This window comes from Diadema antillarum, unplaced genomic scaffold (genome assembly GCF_040938485.1).
Source record: "Diadema antillarum isolate AM-2024a unplaced genomic scaffold, OU_Dant_1.0 scf00000183, whole genome shotgun sequence".
Lineage (NCBI taxonomy): Eukaryota > Metazoa > Echinodermata > Echinoidea > Diadematoida > Diadematidae > Diadema > Diadema antillarum.
The window spans coordinates 1933866-1949695 of record NW_027271072.1 but is presented as its reverse complement, the minus strand read 5'-3'; the positions used below and the strand labels follow the sequence as shown (position 1 = coordinate 1949695).

The following is a 15830-nucleotide window of genomic DNA, read 5'->3' as shown; positions in this document are numbered from 1 at the left end:
TCACAGGTCGCTGTGTCTGTGAACTTTGTTGAAATCCATGTGGCCTACTATGGGATATTTGGCCTTGTAGACGTCTCGGAACGTGTCCTCGAGGGACTTCAGCTCTGCGTCATTCAAGCCCGTCTGCATTAAAAACAAAGTGATACAAAACGCTAGAACATTACCATAATACATAAATACAGTGGAAACTCAGTAAACAAGATCCTTGGGACCAAGACAATTTGTTCTTTATATCAGATATTTTGTAACATCAGTAGTCAATAAACAATACAAAACAAAGGAAATAAATTCATTTGGACAGGGGAAGTCAGTTTGTTATATCAGGTATTTCATCAGATCTCTTTACATTGCGTTTCTACTGTACATGTATCACAGTTTGGAAGAGAGTGAGGGAAAAGGCACTTGGCAAAAGAAAAGCTATGTACTTGTAATATGATGAGTAAATTACCCCATGGTAAAGGGACCACCTGGGATATGCACTGAGACTATGAGGATTGCTATACATATCAATTTCACAGACAATTTTGACAGATATCACAGTGGGGGGGGGGGGGGGGGGGGGGGGGGGAGCATGACATTCAACACACATTAACCCGTTGAAGACGAGTCCCGAGCATACTCGGGCAGGTGTCTATGGGAAATGCGTGTTGTAGCAAAATCAGCCCGTCCTCAACGGGTTAAAACACTAAGCTCATCTTCAGCTGTTATGAATGTGACATACAATGGTTTTCTCATGTCTGTTTGCCAAGCCTAATTACTACAGGACTAACAGTGTAACTGTTCTGATACCAACAACAGAGGGAGCTTTATTACCATCATGCAGACTTGCACAACCTACCTCATGTCTACCTGTATACTTCATGAATCTGTAGTACATGTACGGACGACATGCTCAAATGAAAAGTAACTCACATATACGATACTTACAACATCTGAAGTAAGATCTTCAGGTTTCAAAGACATCTTTGCGACTGCCCTGGTAGAGTCTTTCCCAACAAGAACATTGTAAGGGGCTTCTTTGCCATAAAATTCTGAATGTAAGAAAGAAATGTGAACAACAAATGACTGCTATGGCTTAGAGGTAAAAGGTAAGACAAAGCCAATCTTTGACAACACTGATGTGAATCTCAAAATACATATTTTGTTTGTGGTGGACAAAATGTTGAGTCAAATGATGAAGATACATTGCATACGACTATGAAGCAGGCAATGACGATCTCAGGCATTTGTATGACGTTCACAATGTGCCGCCACTTTGTTATGAGATTATATGGGACTTATGTCTATGTTTGACGACACTCTATCGAGGCAGTCCAATACAGAGATGAATGTACACCGTAGCATGTATTATTCTGCCATTTTATTGTTAGAGTGTATTGACCAATAATATTGATAAAAATTGTGGTATCGTAACAATAATCATGGTTAAGAAGATTCATTCTATGACTGAAGATATCTGACATTGCTTGGCTGGTAATATGCACAAAACTTTTTGCATAACTTCTATCTGTCCATTGTAAGATACACTGTAGTGAGAGAGAGAGAGAGAGAGAGTTAAACAAAAATATTCATCTCTATTTTTTTTTTTGTGAGTTTTTTATTTTTTTTTATCACAGTGTTAAACATTCATATTTAACAGAATACCTTTTCCTGTGGAGACATCAAACACAACCCCTTTGACTGCCATATATATTGGAAGATCAGGCTGCAAACAAAACAGAGGACAAACGACATCACCACAATCGTTGAAGAATGAGAATGCCTAGAATGCACATAATTCAAGTGTGATGTCATGATATGAAAGTTAAAAACTCAAGACATTCTATGACAAGACATTAGACATTATTGTGATTATAAGTTTTATTGCGATTTTCATCAGTATCGTTTCATTTAGCAAGAATGTAAGAACATATCAATCTCAACATAATATGATTAGCAGAGTGTTAATATCCACTATTATTATTAATTCAACCCATCAAATTCTTGGGAGAATTCGAATTCGATCAGATGGAACTGGTTATATTCATGAAATTTACACAATATTCAGGGAAAATATGTGCAAATTTGCCAATATGAGAAACAGATTACATTAATCTCAAACTGCTTGGATTTTTTTTTTTTCAATTCAGGGATTAGCTAGACCCATTTAGCATAGTCAGAGAACTTACTACCGGTACTTAGGTGTAGAAATATTCTGCAACTGGTAAGCAATTAATAATGTGAAATGCCATAGGCCTTTATTGACAGGAAATTGGATGATTGTTCACTCTCATGACTCTACACTATGAAATACTTAAAATTGATAACAAGTTATCATTTTATTTTGGTGAAGGGATTTAGAATGATGAATTTTGTAGACAATGAGATACCGTGGTGGAGTGATCTACAAAGCGTACACTGTACCCGGCCCAGTTAGGTTTTTGTTTTGTTTCGTGTTGTTTTGCTTTTTGTTGTTGTTGTTGTTGTTGTTTTATAAGGTAATGGTGATGGTAACACATGCATGTAATAAAACTATGCCGTTCGGGTCGTGTTCACACAATTTCAAAGTCCCTGGACCCCGCCCCGTCGACCGTGATGCTGACACCGCGCTGCCGGTGAGACACCGCACCACCCACGGCAAGCTAAGAGGCGCGGCGCCGCCCGGCCCTGCAGTCGAGTCCAGCTGAAGAGCAGAGGCTGTTGAACATGTTGAATGGGGAACCATGGGGTGAAGTATGATGTACTCACATTTGTGCCGTCATATCGGGATATCTCCTTGTTTGTGAAAACCTTCATGGGACTCCCTACTGATACCTTAATTTTGCTTTCGCCATCATGGTTTTCGCACAAAACACTGTTGAAAACCACACACGTAACCAATCCAAAAATGGCAATGGGCGCAGCCATTTTGAAAATAAAATTATATTTCGTGCGCTATAGAGTATAAAACTGATGTACTAAAATACGTGTTCTCTGAATAGCACTTTAAAAATTTAAACTACAATTTTAGAAATATTTAAAGTAATTTTTTATTTTATTTTTCTCTTTACTTCTAAAAATTAGATACTATCTTATCTACACTCAAATTGTTCAACAAGGAAATACGGATAGGCGGTGCCTTGCTTACAGAATATTCTTCCTGGTGTAATTTTGTGACAGGGAGGGCTGCCGAACTGGGCAGAATATCGACCCAAATCCAAAATGGATAGCCAAGGAAGGAAAGTCGTAGTGTGTGATAATGGCACAGGAGTAAGTACTTATGTGATTTTGCTCAGTATTTTATTGTCTTTTGTACGAATTGGAATGTAAATCGTCGTATAAATTTGTGAACTTAAACAGGAAGTGAACTGAAGTGGAGAGGATGAGCTCTGCCAGAGCGAGGGTATGAGGCGGCCACCGACGCGCGACAGGCGGGCCACCGGGGGACCTGTACAGTGATAGCTGGCTTTTAGTTTTAGCCTCTCTTCCTAAACGACCCTCGGCAGCATTACATTGCAATAACTTGAATAAGGCACCTTTCACATGTTACAAGGCTAGGAATCGGCCGGCTAGCTACTGAAGATCAAGACGATTAAACTAACTGTCCCTACTAACCAGTAAAATTACACTAAATTTAGAGTTAAAGCAATCCAGCTCGGCTCATCCAGGGCCATCATGGACTGGCCAAGGCAAAAGGGGAACTGATAGACTGATACAAATTGTACGTAGGGACCACTGACACACTGGTAATGGTAATTTTAGTGGTAGTGTTATGACCTGACATTCCATACAAACAATACAATTGCACATTGATATTTTACTTTAGGTTTTTACATTTTGTTTTACACTCTCACAGAAATGTATTCTGATACATTTCAGCTTCTCAGCGAAGCTACTCACTGAGAACCAGCTTTGGCAATCAATGAAAGAATTGCCATGGGGTCTGGTCTGACTATATATTGCTGGATATGGATGCAAGAAATCACACTGTAGACGTAGTGGTACCGATTCACTACTCGCTCACTTCAGTCACTACTGACAGTGACACTACTGTCACTAGGCCTACTCCCCGCCCTGATACGAATGCGCGAACGTCTTGCGTAAACACATCATCTGCTGAAATTAGCCAGCCATACACTCTGATGGAAAGCTACAGTATCATATAAATTTAATGCTCCTAAGTCGGTTTGACCTTGATGCTAGAATTAGAAACTGATCATTTAAACACAACTTGAAATACACTCAACCTTGCTTATAGTCAACCACGCATAAGTCAAATAATTGCCTAAGTCTAAGGTCTTTTCATGTCCTCTTCCCTTTATATTCTATTGATTTTAACCCCTCATAAGTCAAATTTTCTCTAAGTCGAAGCTATTTCTTCAGTCCAAATAGATTTGGCTTAGACAAGGTTGACTGTATATCAAACGCGAGTCCCCCGAATCATACGCAAGTCTGCTGCTGAAAGGACTTGCGTTTGACTTTGTACGCAAATATCTAATGCAACTTTGCGTTTGATTGTGATCATATGCAAAGTTGTGGCCAATACTTGCATTTGATGTGAAGTTGTGTTTGATCTGATTGCATTTCAAGTTTCCAGCAACACCATGGGGCCCATACATGTACCAGAAGTGTTATATTACTATTAGCAGAAGCCAGCATGCACTGTACCCTGATTTTTCCCCATGTCATTTGCTGGCTAATTTCAGCAGAACATCACCTCCACCAGGCTAACTGTATGCGCATGCGCATACGATGAGTAGTGAGCAAGTCTGGAACTGGTATTCATTATTTCTGCATGTACTCCAGAGACTCCAACTCTCCCGTTTTCGACGGGAGATCTCCCGCCGAAAGCCTATTTTTGCACAATCTCCCGTTCTCCCGTTTGAGATTTGATTTCTCCCGCCCTGGCTCTGTGTCTCCCGGTGGAAAGGATTTCTTACTTACTTCTATAGTATGTTGAAAAAATAAGCCTTAGATAGCACAAGAGAACATCTAGAATCCTAGGAACTTCGCGCTTCACACACGTCAACTTGGAGTCTCCCGTTTGCTAGGGGTTTCCGGCGGGAGAATCTCCAGATCAGAAGGTGCTTGGGGTTGGAGTCTCTGGTACTCTGCAATGTTTAGTACAATAATTTAATTACTCTTGTCCACAGTTGCATCATATATGTACACTGTACATCATAGACAAGCTGAAGCATGGGAGAATTATGTACACCCAAAATATCAACTATGTAGACTCATTTAGGGGTCAAAACTGTGTATGGTGGCCCAAAACTCCTGGATTGCCAAATTTATAGAGTGATTTGTATAATTGAAACCAAATTTACGTGATTTCAATTGTGTAGGCACTATCATATGCATGTGATGTTTCTATTCTAATGTCACATGTCTTTGTCGCATGCAGCACCTCTGGGTGCAAGTGCTATAAATGTACTTTTGTGTTTGTGTCATTACCACACATTTATAAAACCATGGGAAACACCTGATAGCAGTATATTTCCAATCATTCACATAAATTTGAACTGGTCAAATCAGTTTCCAGGATTAAAGGATTGATACAGTGGACTCCCGTTATAAAAAAGTCCTCAGGACCAGCAGTTTTCTTTCGTTATATCAAAATTTTGTTATAACCGAACAAATAAACAATGAAAATAACTGGATAATGCTCCAGCCTGAATTTATACTTCATTGTAACTTGAATTTCAGTATAATTGTGTTCATTATAATGGGACTGCACTGTATCAACATCAACTTTCACATTGCCGCTCAAAAACAACTCTCTCTTCGCAAGTCCCTTCAATTCCCAAAGAATTTAGCCATCTAAATAAATATGTGATATCTTTCAAGTATCCTGGGAGCTAAAAGATCACTTTACAATGAGTAATGCAAGTTGAAAAAAACTGCTTGAGATTATCATTTTGTTTTTGCCTACCTACAAAAGATACAGAGACTTTCTAGATTTACAATTCAACCTGTACCGTGAAAGTGGAAAATATTGCCCACTTACTGTAATTCATATACTGTACATTGTATGTGTGTGTAATATGTGCTTGGAGAAGTTCAAGGAAATTCACTCACTTCTGACTGCAGTTCAGAGTATTTCTGCATATTCATTGTATCCATATCAAATATACATTGTGTATATAATTTTTACCAATAAATACTGAATGAAAAAAAAAAGATATTACAATAATTGCATGTGCACTTGATAAATAAAACATGAAATTCAGAAAAAAAAGAAGAAATCACTGCCAGATATTCCACACTTACCCGTACTGAATGCCCAAATATTATATAATGCTCACATACAGGTTTCATCACAGCATCCATTTGTTCCCCCACTGTGATACATGTGTATGCAAATGGTAGCTGTGTGTTCATCACAGCATCTGCATAGATTTAGCCAAGTTTCTTTCCCCTTCCCACAGTAAGACTCTTTTTTTTTTAAACCAGTGGTCATTAGCACACATTCTACAATATAAACCTGATCCTCCTGAGTTGTGAGATTCAGATGGTTCTACTGTATTTAAGTGGGGCTTGAGAAACATGCATGATTTATCTGATAGAAGGGTTCCGTGCAATGAGGAAGTGCAGATTACATGGAACTGATGTGCATAAAGGCTCAAGCACCAGAAAGTAAAAACATACCATCAAGAATTGATAAACAGCATGTCCTCCTTTTATTGTTTTTTTTAATACTTGTATTGTACTAATGTAGATAACTCATTCTTCTGAAGTACTGCACCACTATAAAATAGTTCTTGAAATCCCATTTTGTATAGGGCCTATGCAATTACACCAGATGATGTGGAGGTTCTCCATTCTGCTAGTTCTGTGGGTTACTTCCTCAACCAGCAAAGATTTAGGGTGGAGTAGGGATAGGATGAAAGCTCTAGAGGGTAATTTAGGAAATATACTCAATGCTTGATTTAGCTCTCTGAACTCAAATGTACATGACGTGACAGAACTGTAAATCAAAAATTAAACATTGTCATACTAAAATTACATACATGTACGTGTACAGGTGTGGGATTTAGAGTAGATCTAATGCCATTAACATACATGTACATGTACACCTCAAAAAAACATACCAGTAGTTGTATCATTTACAGCATCAAAAAAACAAAAAAAAAATTATATCATACATTAAGGAGAGAGGAGTAAACATGGAATATATCACAATGCAGAAATATGTTTTTCATTTCACACTCCGTGATACCAGTGTAAAATTGAAATTAAGCGAATTATTATTATTATTTTTATGCCTCCGCCACGAAGTGGCCGGAGGCATTATGTTTTCGGGTCGTCCGTCCGTCCGTCCGTCCGTCCGTCCGTCTGTCCGTACGTCCGTCCGTCCCGTTTTGTTTTTGTCGATATCTCAAGAACCGTGTGGTGGTTTTACATCAAACTTGGTATGAGGGTATATCCTTGGGGGATAATACTTTGTGTGTATTTTAGGGTCACAGGGTCAAAGGTCAAAGGTCACAGGTTTATTTTGTGAAAAAAAATTTGAAATTTCATGTTTTTCTCCATATCTCGCAAATGGTTCAAGGTATCTTCATGGAACTTAGTATATATGCTTGTACTGATGGGCAGTGATTATCTAGGGAAGTTGGGGGTCATGGGTCAAAGGTCAGGGGGTCAAAGGTCAAGGTCAACTCCTCAAAATATCACTACTTTCCTTAAAATGCAATAGGCTGAAGGGTTTTTTTTTTTAAACTTGATGTATGGCATGTATTACCCAATATATATTTTTGGGGAAGTTTCTTGCCAAAAGGTCAAAGGTTAAAAGGTCAAGTGAAAGTGCTAAATTGCACTTTTTCCTCCATATCTCGAAAGTAACTCAAGGTATCATCATGAAACTTACATATTTATGCGTGTTCAACCTAACAGTGATTCTCTTTGGAACTGTGAGGTCAAAGGTCAAAGGCCAGGTTTAGATAATGCTATTTTCCCATTTGATACTGAAATTATACTTTTTCTCAATACCTTGAAAATTACTCAATGCATAAACTTATAAAAGGGTCAAAAGTCAAGTAAAAATTATCAGTTCCCCAAATACCTGCACTCTGACATTTTAATCATTCATCCAATTGAACCTAGTTCTAGGAAAGTGAACATTCAGCACATTTGTGTCAAACCTGTCATTTTAATATTTTGCCAATTGTGTGAAACTGTCATCACACATTGTCAAGACATTGTACTATAGACCTATTAGGAGAACCATGCATTATGGCGGAGGCATATCAGTAGCCGTAGCGATATATCTAGTTTCTTAATGATGTGACTTGGGTTGAACATGTCTATTTTGTCCACATGAATTTGCACTGGCGTTTGACAGTCATAGAAAGCATGAATTTGCAACTTGTGTGAGTTTGTTTTGCTGGACCGAGCAGAGAAAGCTGGCTGGATCATCCAAAAAAATTTCTACTTGATTCCATTAGTTCATGCCATAATAAGCAGGGTAAATACATTTGAAATGAACATACAGAATTGTAGTTTATTCACAATACACTGTACATATTTTGTTTTTTCAATATCCCATTGCAGTTTGTCAAGTGTGGTTTTGCTGGCACCAACTTTCCTTCCCATATATTTCCATCACTGGTGGGCCGTCCCATCATCAGATCTTCAGCCAAAATAGGAGATATAGAAATCAAGGTAAGTGGAAGAGTACATGAGAAAGCATGTGAATGATGCCTAGAAATTATGAATTGGATTTTTCTTTTTCCATGTAAGTGTCTATCTCAATATAGGCCAGCAGATAGCATTTCAGTAATTGTTGACTGCTTCTGCGGCATCTTAAGATACAGATATTTCTGGAAAATGCAACTCCACAACATTTTCATGTTGACTAATAGATACTATGTAGATCAAAATTAAGCAAACAGAATAGTAGAGGACTCATTAAAACCAGAGACAAAAACTTTCAGAAATTCAAAGTTCCTCAAGTTTTCTCTTAACTGGTGGTATTTTGCTGCCACTTCTACAAAGTGAAATTGGTTTTATAATACACAAAAATGTTGTCAAAGTTCGGTTCGGGGTCAATATTTAGCCAAAAAAAATATTCATGTATAGGTAAAAGAGAGACTTTTAAAATGATATCGTCACCACCTGCCTTTTCTCTTTGTGATTTGTAAAAGAATTTTAAAATTCCATGTAGACATCTAGTCTTATTTTACATTGAAGGTTTGATTTTCATAAAACCTCTAGATATCAATTTGTCAGTTTCACCAACTCTTGATATCAAAGTCAACATGAAAATGGTGTGGAATTTGTGCTGTAAATCGATTTGAAGATGAATCCTGTGCTTGTATTAAACATGTTTGAACTGATTTACTGACAGGGTCTTGGGTACATTGTGGCTTTCTTCTGTAAATGACCCATGAAAATATGTGACCTGTTGTGTGTAGTAATTAATGGGTGCACCTGTTATCTGAGGGAAGAAAGGACAGCTTGTATGAGAAGGAGTAAAATGTTGACAAAAAAGTAGTATTTCAAGTTATATATCTTGTCACTTTTTCCACAGATGTTTGGATAAAGTTTACTCTAGTTCTACATTCTTCACAATATGTGTTTTGTATCTTGTACATTTCTTTAGAATGGAATAACAGTGGAATAGGTATCTTTCCAGAAATTCATGCTGATATAACTTTTGTGCTCTGATAAGTCTTGTCTGTCATCAAACATCATAAAATCATCCTTTGATTTCTTCATGATTTCTTAACCAACTCTTGTTGCTATCATTTCTCATCACTTTCAGCTTAATAAGGTATAGTTACTTGGTTTATTTCATTTGGTTTTCTGTTTGATTTGTTTTTCTTGGTGTTTTTTTTTTTGTGGTGTTGGAACAATCTCTTTTCATAGCGTTATTGTTGGCTGTCTTTTTTGTTCTTTTTTTTTTGCTGTCAATGATGTCTCCTTTCTTTTCTTTTTTTTTTTAATGCTATTTGTAATACTGGACATATCCCCTTGTTGCTGTCCCATGCTCACTGAACATTATTTTTGCCAGTTGGCACTACAGTTGTTCAAAATACGGTTCATTTCATACATTGTACATGTGCAGTATAATACACTTGTATCCCTTAAAAGTAATCTTCCTTGTACAGATGAGCAGATTTCAGTACTACATAATGTATGACTGAGTCTAAGCATGTGTCATCATTTGGTGTTCGTTGCTTTTAAATGCATGAAGCCGTTGGTCGAATTGAATGTGTAGCATGCTAGTGTCAACAAATTGTTCTGGGTGTAAACCAATATGCACTTGTCTGAATTGCTTGAAAACAAAATTTGTTGGACAATGTGCTGGACCCTTGTAAACTAAGTACATGGCAACTATCTCTATTATCTCATTTTTGTGGATACAAGTACTGTAAAACAAGGAATGTTCGCGTGCATTTTAATTTCGCGAATTTCGCGAAAGCCAAAATTCGCGAAATTAAAATGCATGCGAAAGTTCTTGTATGCGTTAAATGTTAGAGGCAATTCGCGAAAATGTCATGCCGCGAAAATATTGTGTTTTACAGTATACATTTTACCATCCGTTACTGTTTCCTCTTCTTGAAGATGCCGCCCTCCCCAAATTTGACTCGTACAAGTAATAAGAATATATTCAATATGACAGCTTTTCCTGTCACTTGTCTAAACAAAGAGGGTTGGTCAACAGCATAACCAACATCTCTTTCCAATGTTCTTGATTTTTTTGTCTTCTTTTCTTACGCAACATACAAAGTGTATCTCTTTTCATATTTCATTTAATATAAATGTTTTATTGTGTTTTCATTTCATGCATTTCAGAACAGTTCTATTATTATTTTTCAGATTGTGAGACACACAAAGTATACCCATGTTATGAACCATTCACAGAACAAAATGTTAAGATAATTGTACATCTCATGAAAAAAATACATATTTGGACTGTATGCTTAATCCAGTTGTATTGGCTTTACATACCTATAGTTTTCAACCTTCCCTGTCAATGACATTGAAAAGTTGAAGAGTGCATTTTGGTTTGTTTATTTATGGTTATTTTGCCTTTGAAACTTTTACCCGACATCCAAAGTCAGACTTTTTAATACAAGGAAGTACACTGTGTAGATGGCACTAAAAATAGTTGTGTGACTCATATTTTGAGTGTTTAACAGTATGTACAATGTACATATATTGCTACACTTGAATCATTAGCTGAGCATTCCCCAACAAAACCTTCTTTCCTCCTGTATCTCACTTTGGCTGAAATCTGAACTAAAAGTTCCATCACTCGTCTTAGCATAGTCTAGTTTGCTATAAATAGGCTTTTGTCAGTGCCTGATAAATGATTGTTTCAGACCAAATTCAATCACATTGTTCAGTGTGGTGCAATTTGATTCTCCGTTACCATGAGCAGAAGTTTATTGGGAACAGGGAAAAGGGAACAAGCAATTTACATGCAAAATTTGCCAATTTGTATTTTTCTGAAGCCCAAGGGCTTCACAGATTTCTTTGAATAACTTTATTTAGATAATTATCTTTTGGGGCAAGCACATACAATGTAGTTGTAAAAAAGGTGAGAGTAAAACTTGGCATAATTTACTGATCCAGTTTCATGGTTTGAATGTACATGTACAATGTACAAAGGTACACTACCCTCCCTCCCCCCCCCCCCACAAAAGAAAAAAAAGAAGAAGAAGACTATAACAAGAAGACAAGACTCTGAAGTAGCAACACTACATGTATTTGCTTACACGAATGTATTGCAATCATAATGGAATGATCTCTGTGTACATGTACCTGCACATCAATTGGATGACTGTTCTGAGTCTTGGAAACGAATGTATGGCATGTTCATAAACAGTTGCTACTGTACCTCATTTATAACACATGGTACAGTCACTGCATTAATGTATGAAGTAAATTTTAACAGTTGATTGTGTTGTAGCAGTGTTGATATTTTTGTATTTATTCACACATGTCAGAGGTAAGAATTAAAAAAAAAGAAGAAATATGTAAGCCAAGTTTAAATAGTGATCCACATACAGTTGCAACTGTTTGCTGCTCAGTTTCACACCAGCCGTGTTTGCTAATGATATATTACTTTTTTATACTGTATTTGCCTAATGCAGAACCCATGTACTTTTGTTGTAAGAGGAAGTTGTAATGTGTTTGCTCCTACGAAGCAATACACAAGCCTGCACAACATTATAGCCTTATGTCTTTTCTTCTCTGTTCCCCCCTTTTTTTTTGGCACTATCAGAACAGTCACTTGTCCTGCTCTGTAGTTTTGCCCTTTTTAACAGCTTACAACGTGCATGAGTTTCAGTCTAGTGGAGTTTCCTAATAGTGTGCTGTGATTTATTGCTGTAATATTCTGCGATGTGCAAATCTTCAGATTTTTATTCTGTCGGCGTGACTTTTGGTTCTCCCTGCACAAGTGTTTGCTTCCTCTTGTAATTAATTGTTAATTGCAACCGGTTTAGTAACCAACACTTCCCTATAATGCTGTATTATATATGTACGCAATTTGATCTCATACAGGACTGGTATATTTTACTTTTGACAAATGACAGACTTACGTCAGAGGGAAAATAAGTGCATACTGATGCCCTGCAAACTACATGATTGTACAAAATTGTACAATTTTAGTGCTCAACAAATCCTCCAGTGTGGCTGGCATACCATGAGTATACACAACTAATATTGAAGTTTTTGACACCTGTGCAGTATCGTACATACAATGTAGCTAGGAAGTGTAACTTTGTCATCAAAATTAATTTTGAAGAGCCTCGTGTCAACAGGTTTTAGGAAATGCCAAGCTATTTAAACAAAGAAGCATTAAGCATTGTATTGGATATGTTTGTATCTTTGCTCTTTAAATACGAGGCTGTTTCAAAGAAAACATGTCCAGTGAGAATGCGGTGTAGCTTCTTTCCTTTTATCAATTCTAATTAAAAACATCCAAAGCATATCAAGGAATATACAATGTACACTGTGTATTCTTGCAGTTTTACTGTCAGTGATGTGAAAAAAATTTGAAATCAGTATATGTATACATGTATTACAAGAGTGACAGTAAAGGTAATAGCTGTCTATGCTATAAAATTGTACTGAAATTATGTGGTATTTTCCCCTTTCAAAAGTGAATTTTTATGACGTTGGGTAGGAGTATTTGACTAATGCGTGGTACAATGCATGTTTTCTTTTTTAGGGTGTCTTTTTTATGGTATGGCTACAATGACAAAACATATGTAAAAAGATGCATCAGGACAATGAATTCAGGATGAAAGTACTTTGTGCCTTTAAAAGCTTTAATAATAAATTTAATTTCAACTAACCTCAAAAGACAGTAAATTCCACCCAAGATTTGTTCTACCAGTGAACTGAAGATTTCTTAGATATTTAGGTTTCTCTGCTATGAAAAGCACATCATGTGTATGCTGGCTCTGTTTAGGAAAGAAAATATTTCATATTGAAAGAATGTAATACATGTACCAACAAATATGGGCCATTTATAGGAGAAGAATATCATGAAAATTATGTTTAAAAAAATAATTAAATGTACAGTGTAGCATATCCTTGCAATTAAAATCCATTCAAACAGTTTCCTCTATACAAGTGAGGACATTATTTGCGGATGTTTTGTATGTTACTTGTGGCTTGTTTATGAGGAAGTTCAGCGCCACACACACACACACAAACATCTTACATTGTACAGTACGTGTGCAGAGACAACCAAAGGAGGGGGGAAAAGTATTTCCTTGGAATTTTTTTTTATGTTTCATGTTTTTCACTTCACTGAAATAATGTGACATACATTGTACGATATGTTAAAGAGGAAAACTTTACATTCCTGGGTGAATTCGATTTTTTGAATGAGTTGTATGTAATACTCCTCTTCTGTCCGATCACTCAGGACTTGATGGTTGGAGATGAGGCCAGCCAGCTTCGATCAATGCTCGAGGTCAACTACCCGATGGAGAATGGGATCGTCAGGAACTGGGACGACATGAAACATGTATGGGACTACACATTCGGTGAGCAGCGGCTAAACATCAACCCGCGGGAGTGCAAGCTCCTGCTGACAGAACCGCCCATGAATCCCATGAAGAACAGGGAAAAGATGGTTGAAGTGAGTACTAGTATACACGGTTTGGGCAGGGCTCGACACTAACTAAAAATTGATATCGGGCCAACAAATTTCGAAAAAGGTTATCTTTTGGTGGCCTGATCAGGCAACAAAGTTTTATAGTGGATTGTTGTACATTTCCTTTTATTTTGGGCAACCAAACTGTCAAATGTAAAGATTATAGTGGTCTTAGTGGGCCACCAGAGAAAAAAATGAGTTAATGTCAGGCCCTGGTTTAAGGCATAGACCAGTTAATACAAACATGAATATGTCCATCTCAAGACATTTGCTCTATAGCAATAAATATGAAGAAAGGATTCCTGGAGATGGGATCATGTGAAACATGTGTCCAAGTGATGTAGTGTGTTATACTAATGTAATATACTCTTATTTGCCAAATGCGGGAAGGGGGTCTTGAATAGAACTTTGGTCATTGCAGCTTCTTAGGGCAACCCGTGTTTGCAAGATGTTACATTGTACATCTCTCAGTATTATGGTCGTAGTTGAATCAGTCTTGACAAAATAAACTCTTTTCTCTGAAGGCAGCAAAATTTTGGCAATGTGTGCAAAGAAGGTGAACACAGATTCAAGGAGTGCTCATTCTGCACAGCTCCCATGAAAGTTGAATAGAAATTATGTACTTGCAGTTTGGGTGCCAAGTGTCATCCTCAGTTTCTTTTTCCCTGATTAATCTTTGCTCTTTAAAAGAAGAAAGAAAAAAAGAAACGAATAGAATTATGCATTTAAGAATAAGCAAGCACTAAACTAAACTTACACTGTAGCACTTGTTGTTGTTTTATCTTTGTTTTTCTATCAAGTTCATATACAATGTACCTGTCCTTAGTGAATGATTACATGTTCATGTAAGTTTAGATTCAAGGATTTTGTTACTTCATTTTCCAAAAGTGCCACACTCCCCACCATGGCAGAGTCTAGTCCATGTGCAGGTTTCGGGTCAGACTCCGGCCTTGACAAGACTGTATGGTCAGTCCATGTCTGTGGTCTCTCTCGAAGCTCTTGTTCAAAACAGTTCCTGCATAATTTGTACAGTAAACATTTGGAAAGAGAAAGATTTGTGGGAAGTGATCAGTCTGTGAAAGTGAATGCTGGCAAGGCATGTAGGCAGCTCTCGGGCCTTGCCCTGCCATATGTCTCCTGTGATTTACAATGTACTTCCTGCTACTCTCGCAGACATAGAATGAGGAAGTGCTTGGCAAGAAAAAAGAAAGAAATAAAAATAGGTGTGAACAGCCCTGATTTACAGTACAGTGTGTTCCATCTATGTGTGTAGCATGTATGGCTTTGATATGATATGGCGACTAGAGCATGATATACAGGGAACTCCACATGATTTTTGTTGTCACATCAATAGTGATGATACATACAAATGTATACATTGGTCTATTCAGTCTTATTCGGTGTACATGCATGTGTTTCTTCTTTTTAATTTGTTCTAAATTTAATGGTTTGCGATGTTAGTATAAAACAGAGTCCAAGTGTTATTTTGTGGCAGCGTTTTTGGCAAACAATACTGCAGGTTTCATAGATTATACTGTTGTTGTTTTTTCCACAATGTGTTACTACACATATGTCCATTGCAGGAAAGGTAAAAATCTGTATTTTTCCACAAACCCCAAAAATGCCATTTCAGGCCTCAGAATTCTGCAAGGCTGTTTTACAAGGTTGGCTTGACTGACGATAATTATGATTTATTGTTCCCAAGGAATGTTTGGCCATTTATCATTCTGCAGTTATGTGTTGTAGTTCTTTC

At 37.1% G+C, this 15830-nt stretch overlaps 2 protein-coding genes across 2 annotated transcripts in view; one reads left to right on the top strand and one right to left on the bottom strand.

The window, feature by feature from the left end:
* On the bottom strand, positions 1-2886 carry LOC139723209 (neudesin-like). The gene is made up of 4 exons (XM_071634470.1): positions 2728-2886; positions 1645-1705; positions 928-1031; positions 1-123 (listed from the first exon to the last, which is right to left on the bottom strand). The coding sequence occupies exons 1-4, from the start codon at positions 2884-2886 to the stop codon at positions 1-3; spliced, it is 447 nt and encodes a 148-aa protein (XP_071490571.1).
* A 225-nt stretch (positions 2887-3111) lies between these two features.
* LOC139723257 (actin-related protein 2-A) overlaps positions 3112-15830 on the top strand; it is a 29800-nt gene continuing 17081 nt past the window's right edge. Inside the window, exons 1-3 of the mRNA XM_071634516.1 lie at positions 3112-3228; positions 8509-8619; positions 13847-14062. Coding sequence (XP_071490617.1) covers positions 3181-3228; positions 8509-8619; positions 13847-14062 — 375 coding nt within the window. The 5' untranslated portion in view covers positions 3112-3180. The remainder of the gene's footprint in view (positions 3229-8508; positions 8620-13846; positions 14063-15830) is intronic.

Excerpts from the sequence above, each read along its gene's own strand:
- LOC139723209 (XM_071634470.1), bottom strand. The coding sequence starts at position 2,886 with ATGGCTGCGCCCATTGCCATTTTTGGATTGGTTACGTGTGTGGTTTTC. Across the intron at positions 1,706-2,727 it reads CCCGATATGACGGCACAAAT|CCTGATCTTCCAATATATAT; the intron begins GTGAGTACATCA and ends TTTTGTTTGCAG. Across the intron at positions 124-927 it reads AAGATCTTACTTCAGATGTT|ACGGGCTTGAATGACGCAGA; the intron begins GTAAGTATCGTA and ends TTTTTAATGCAG.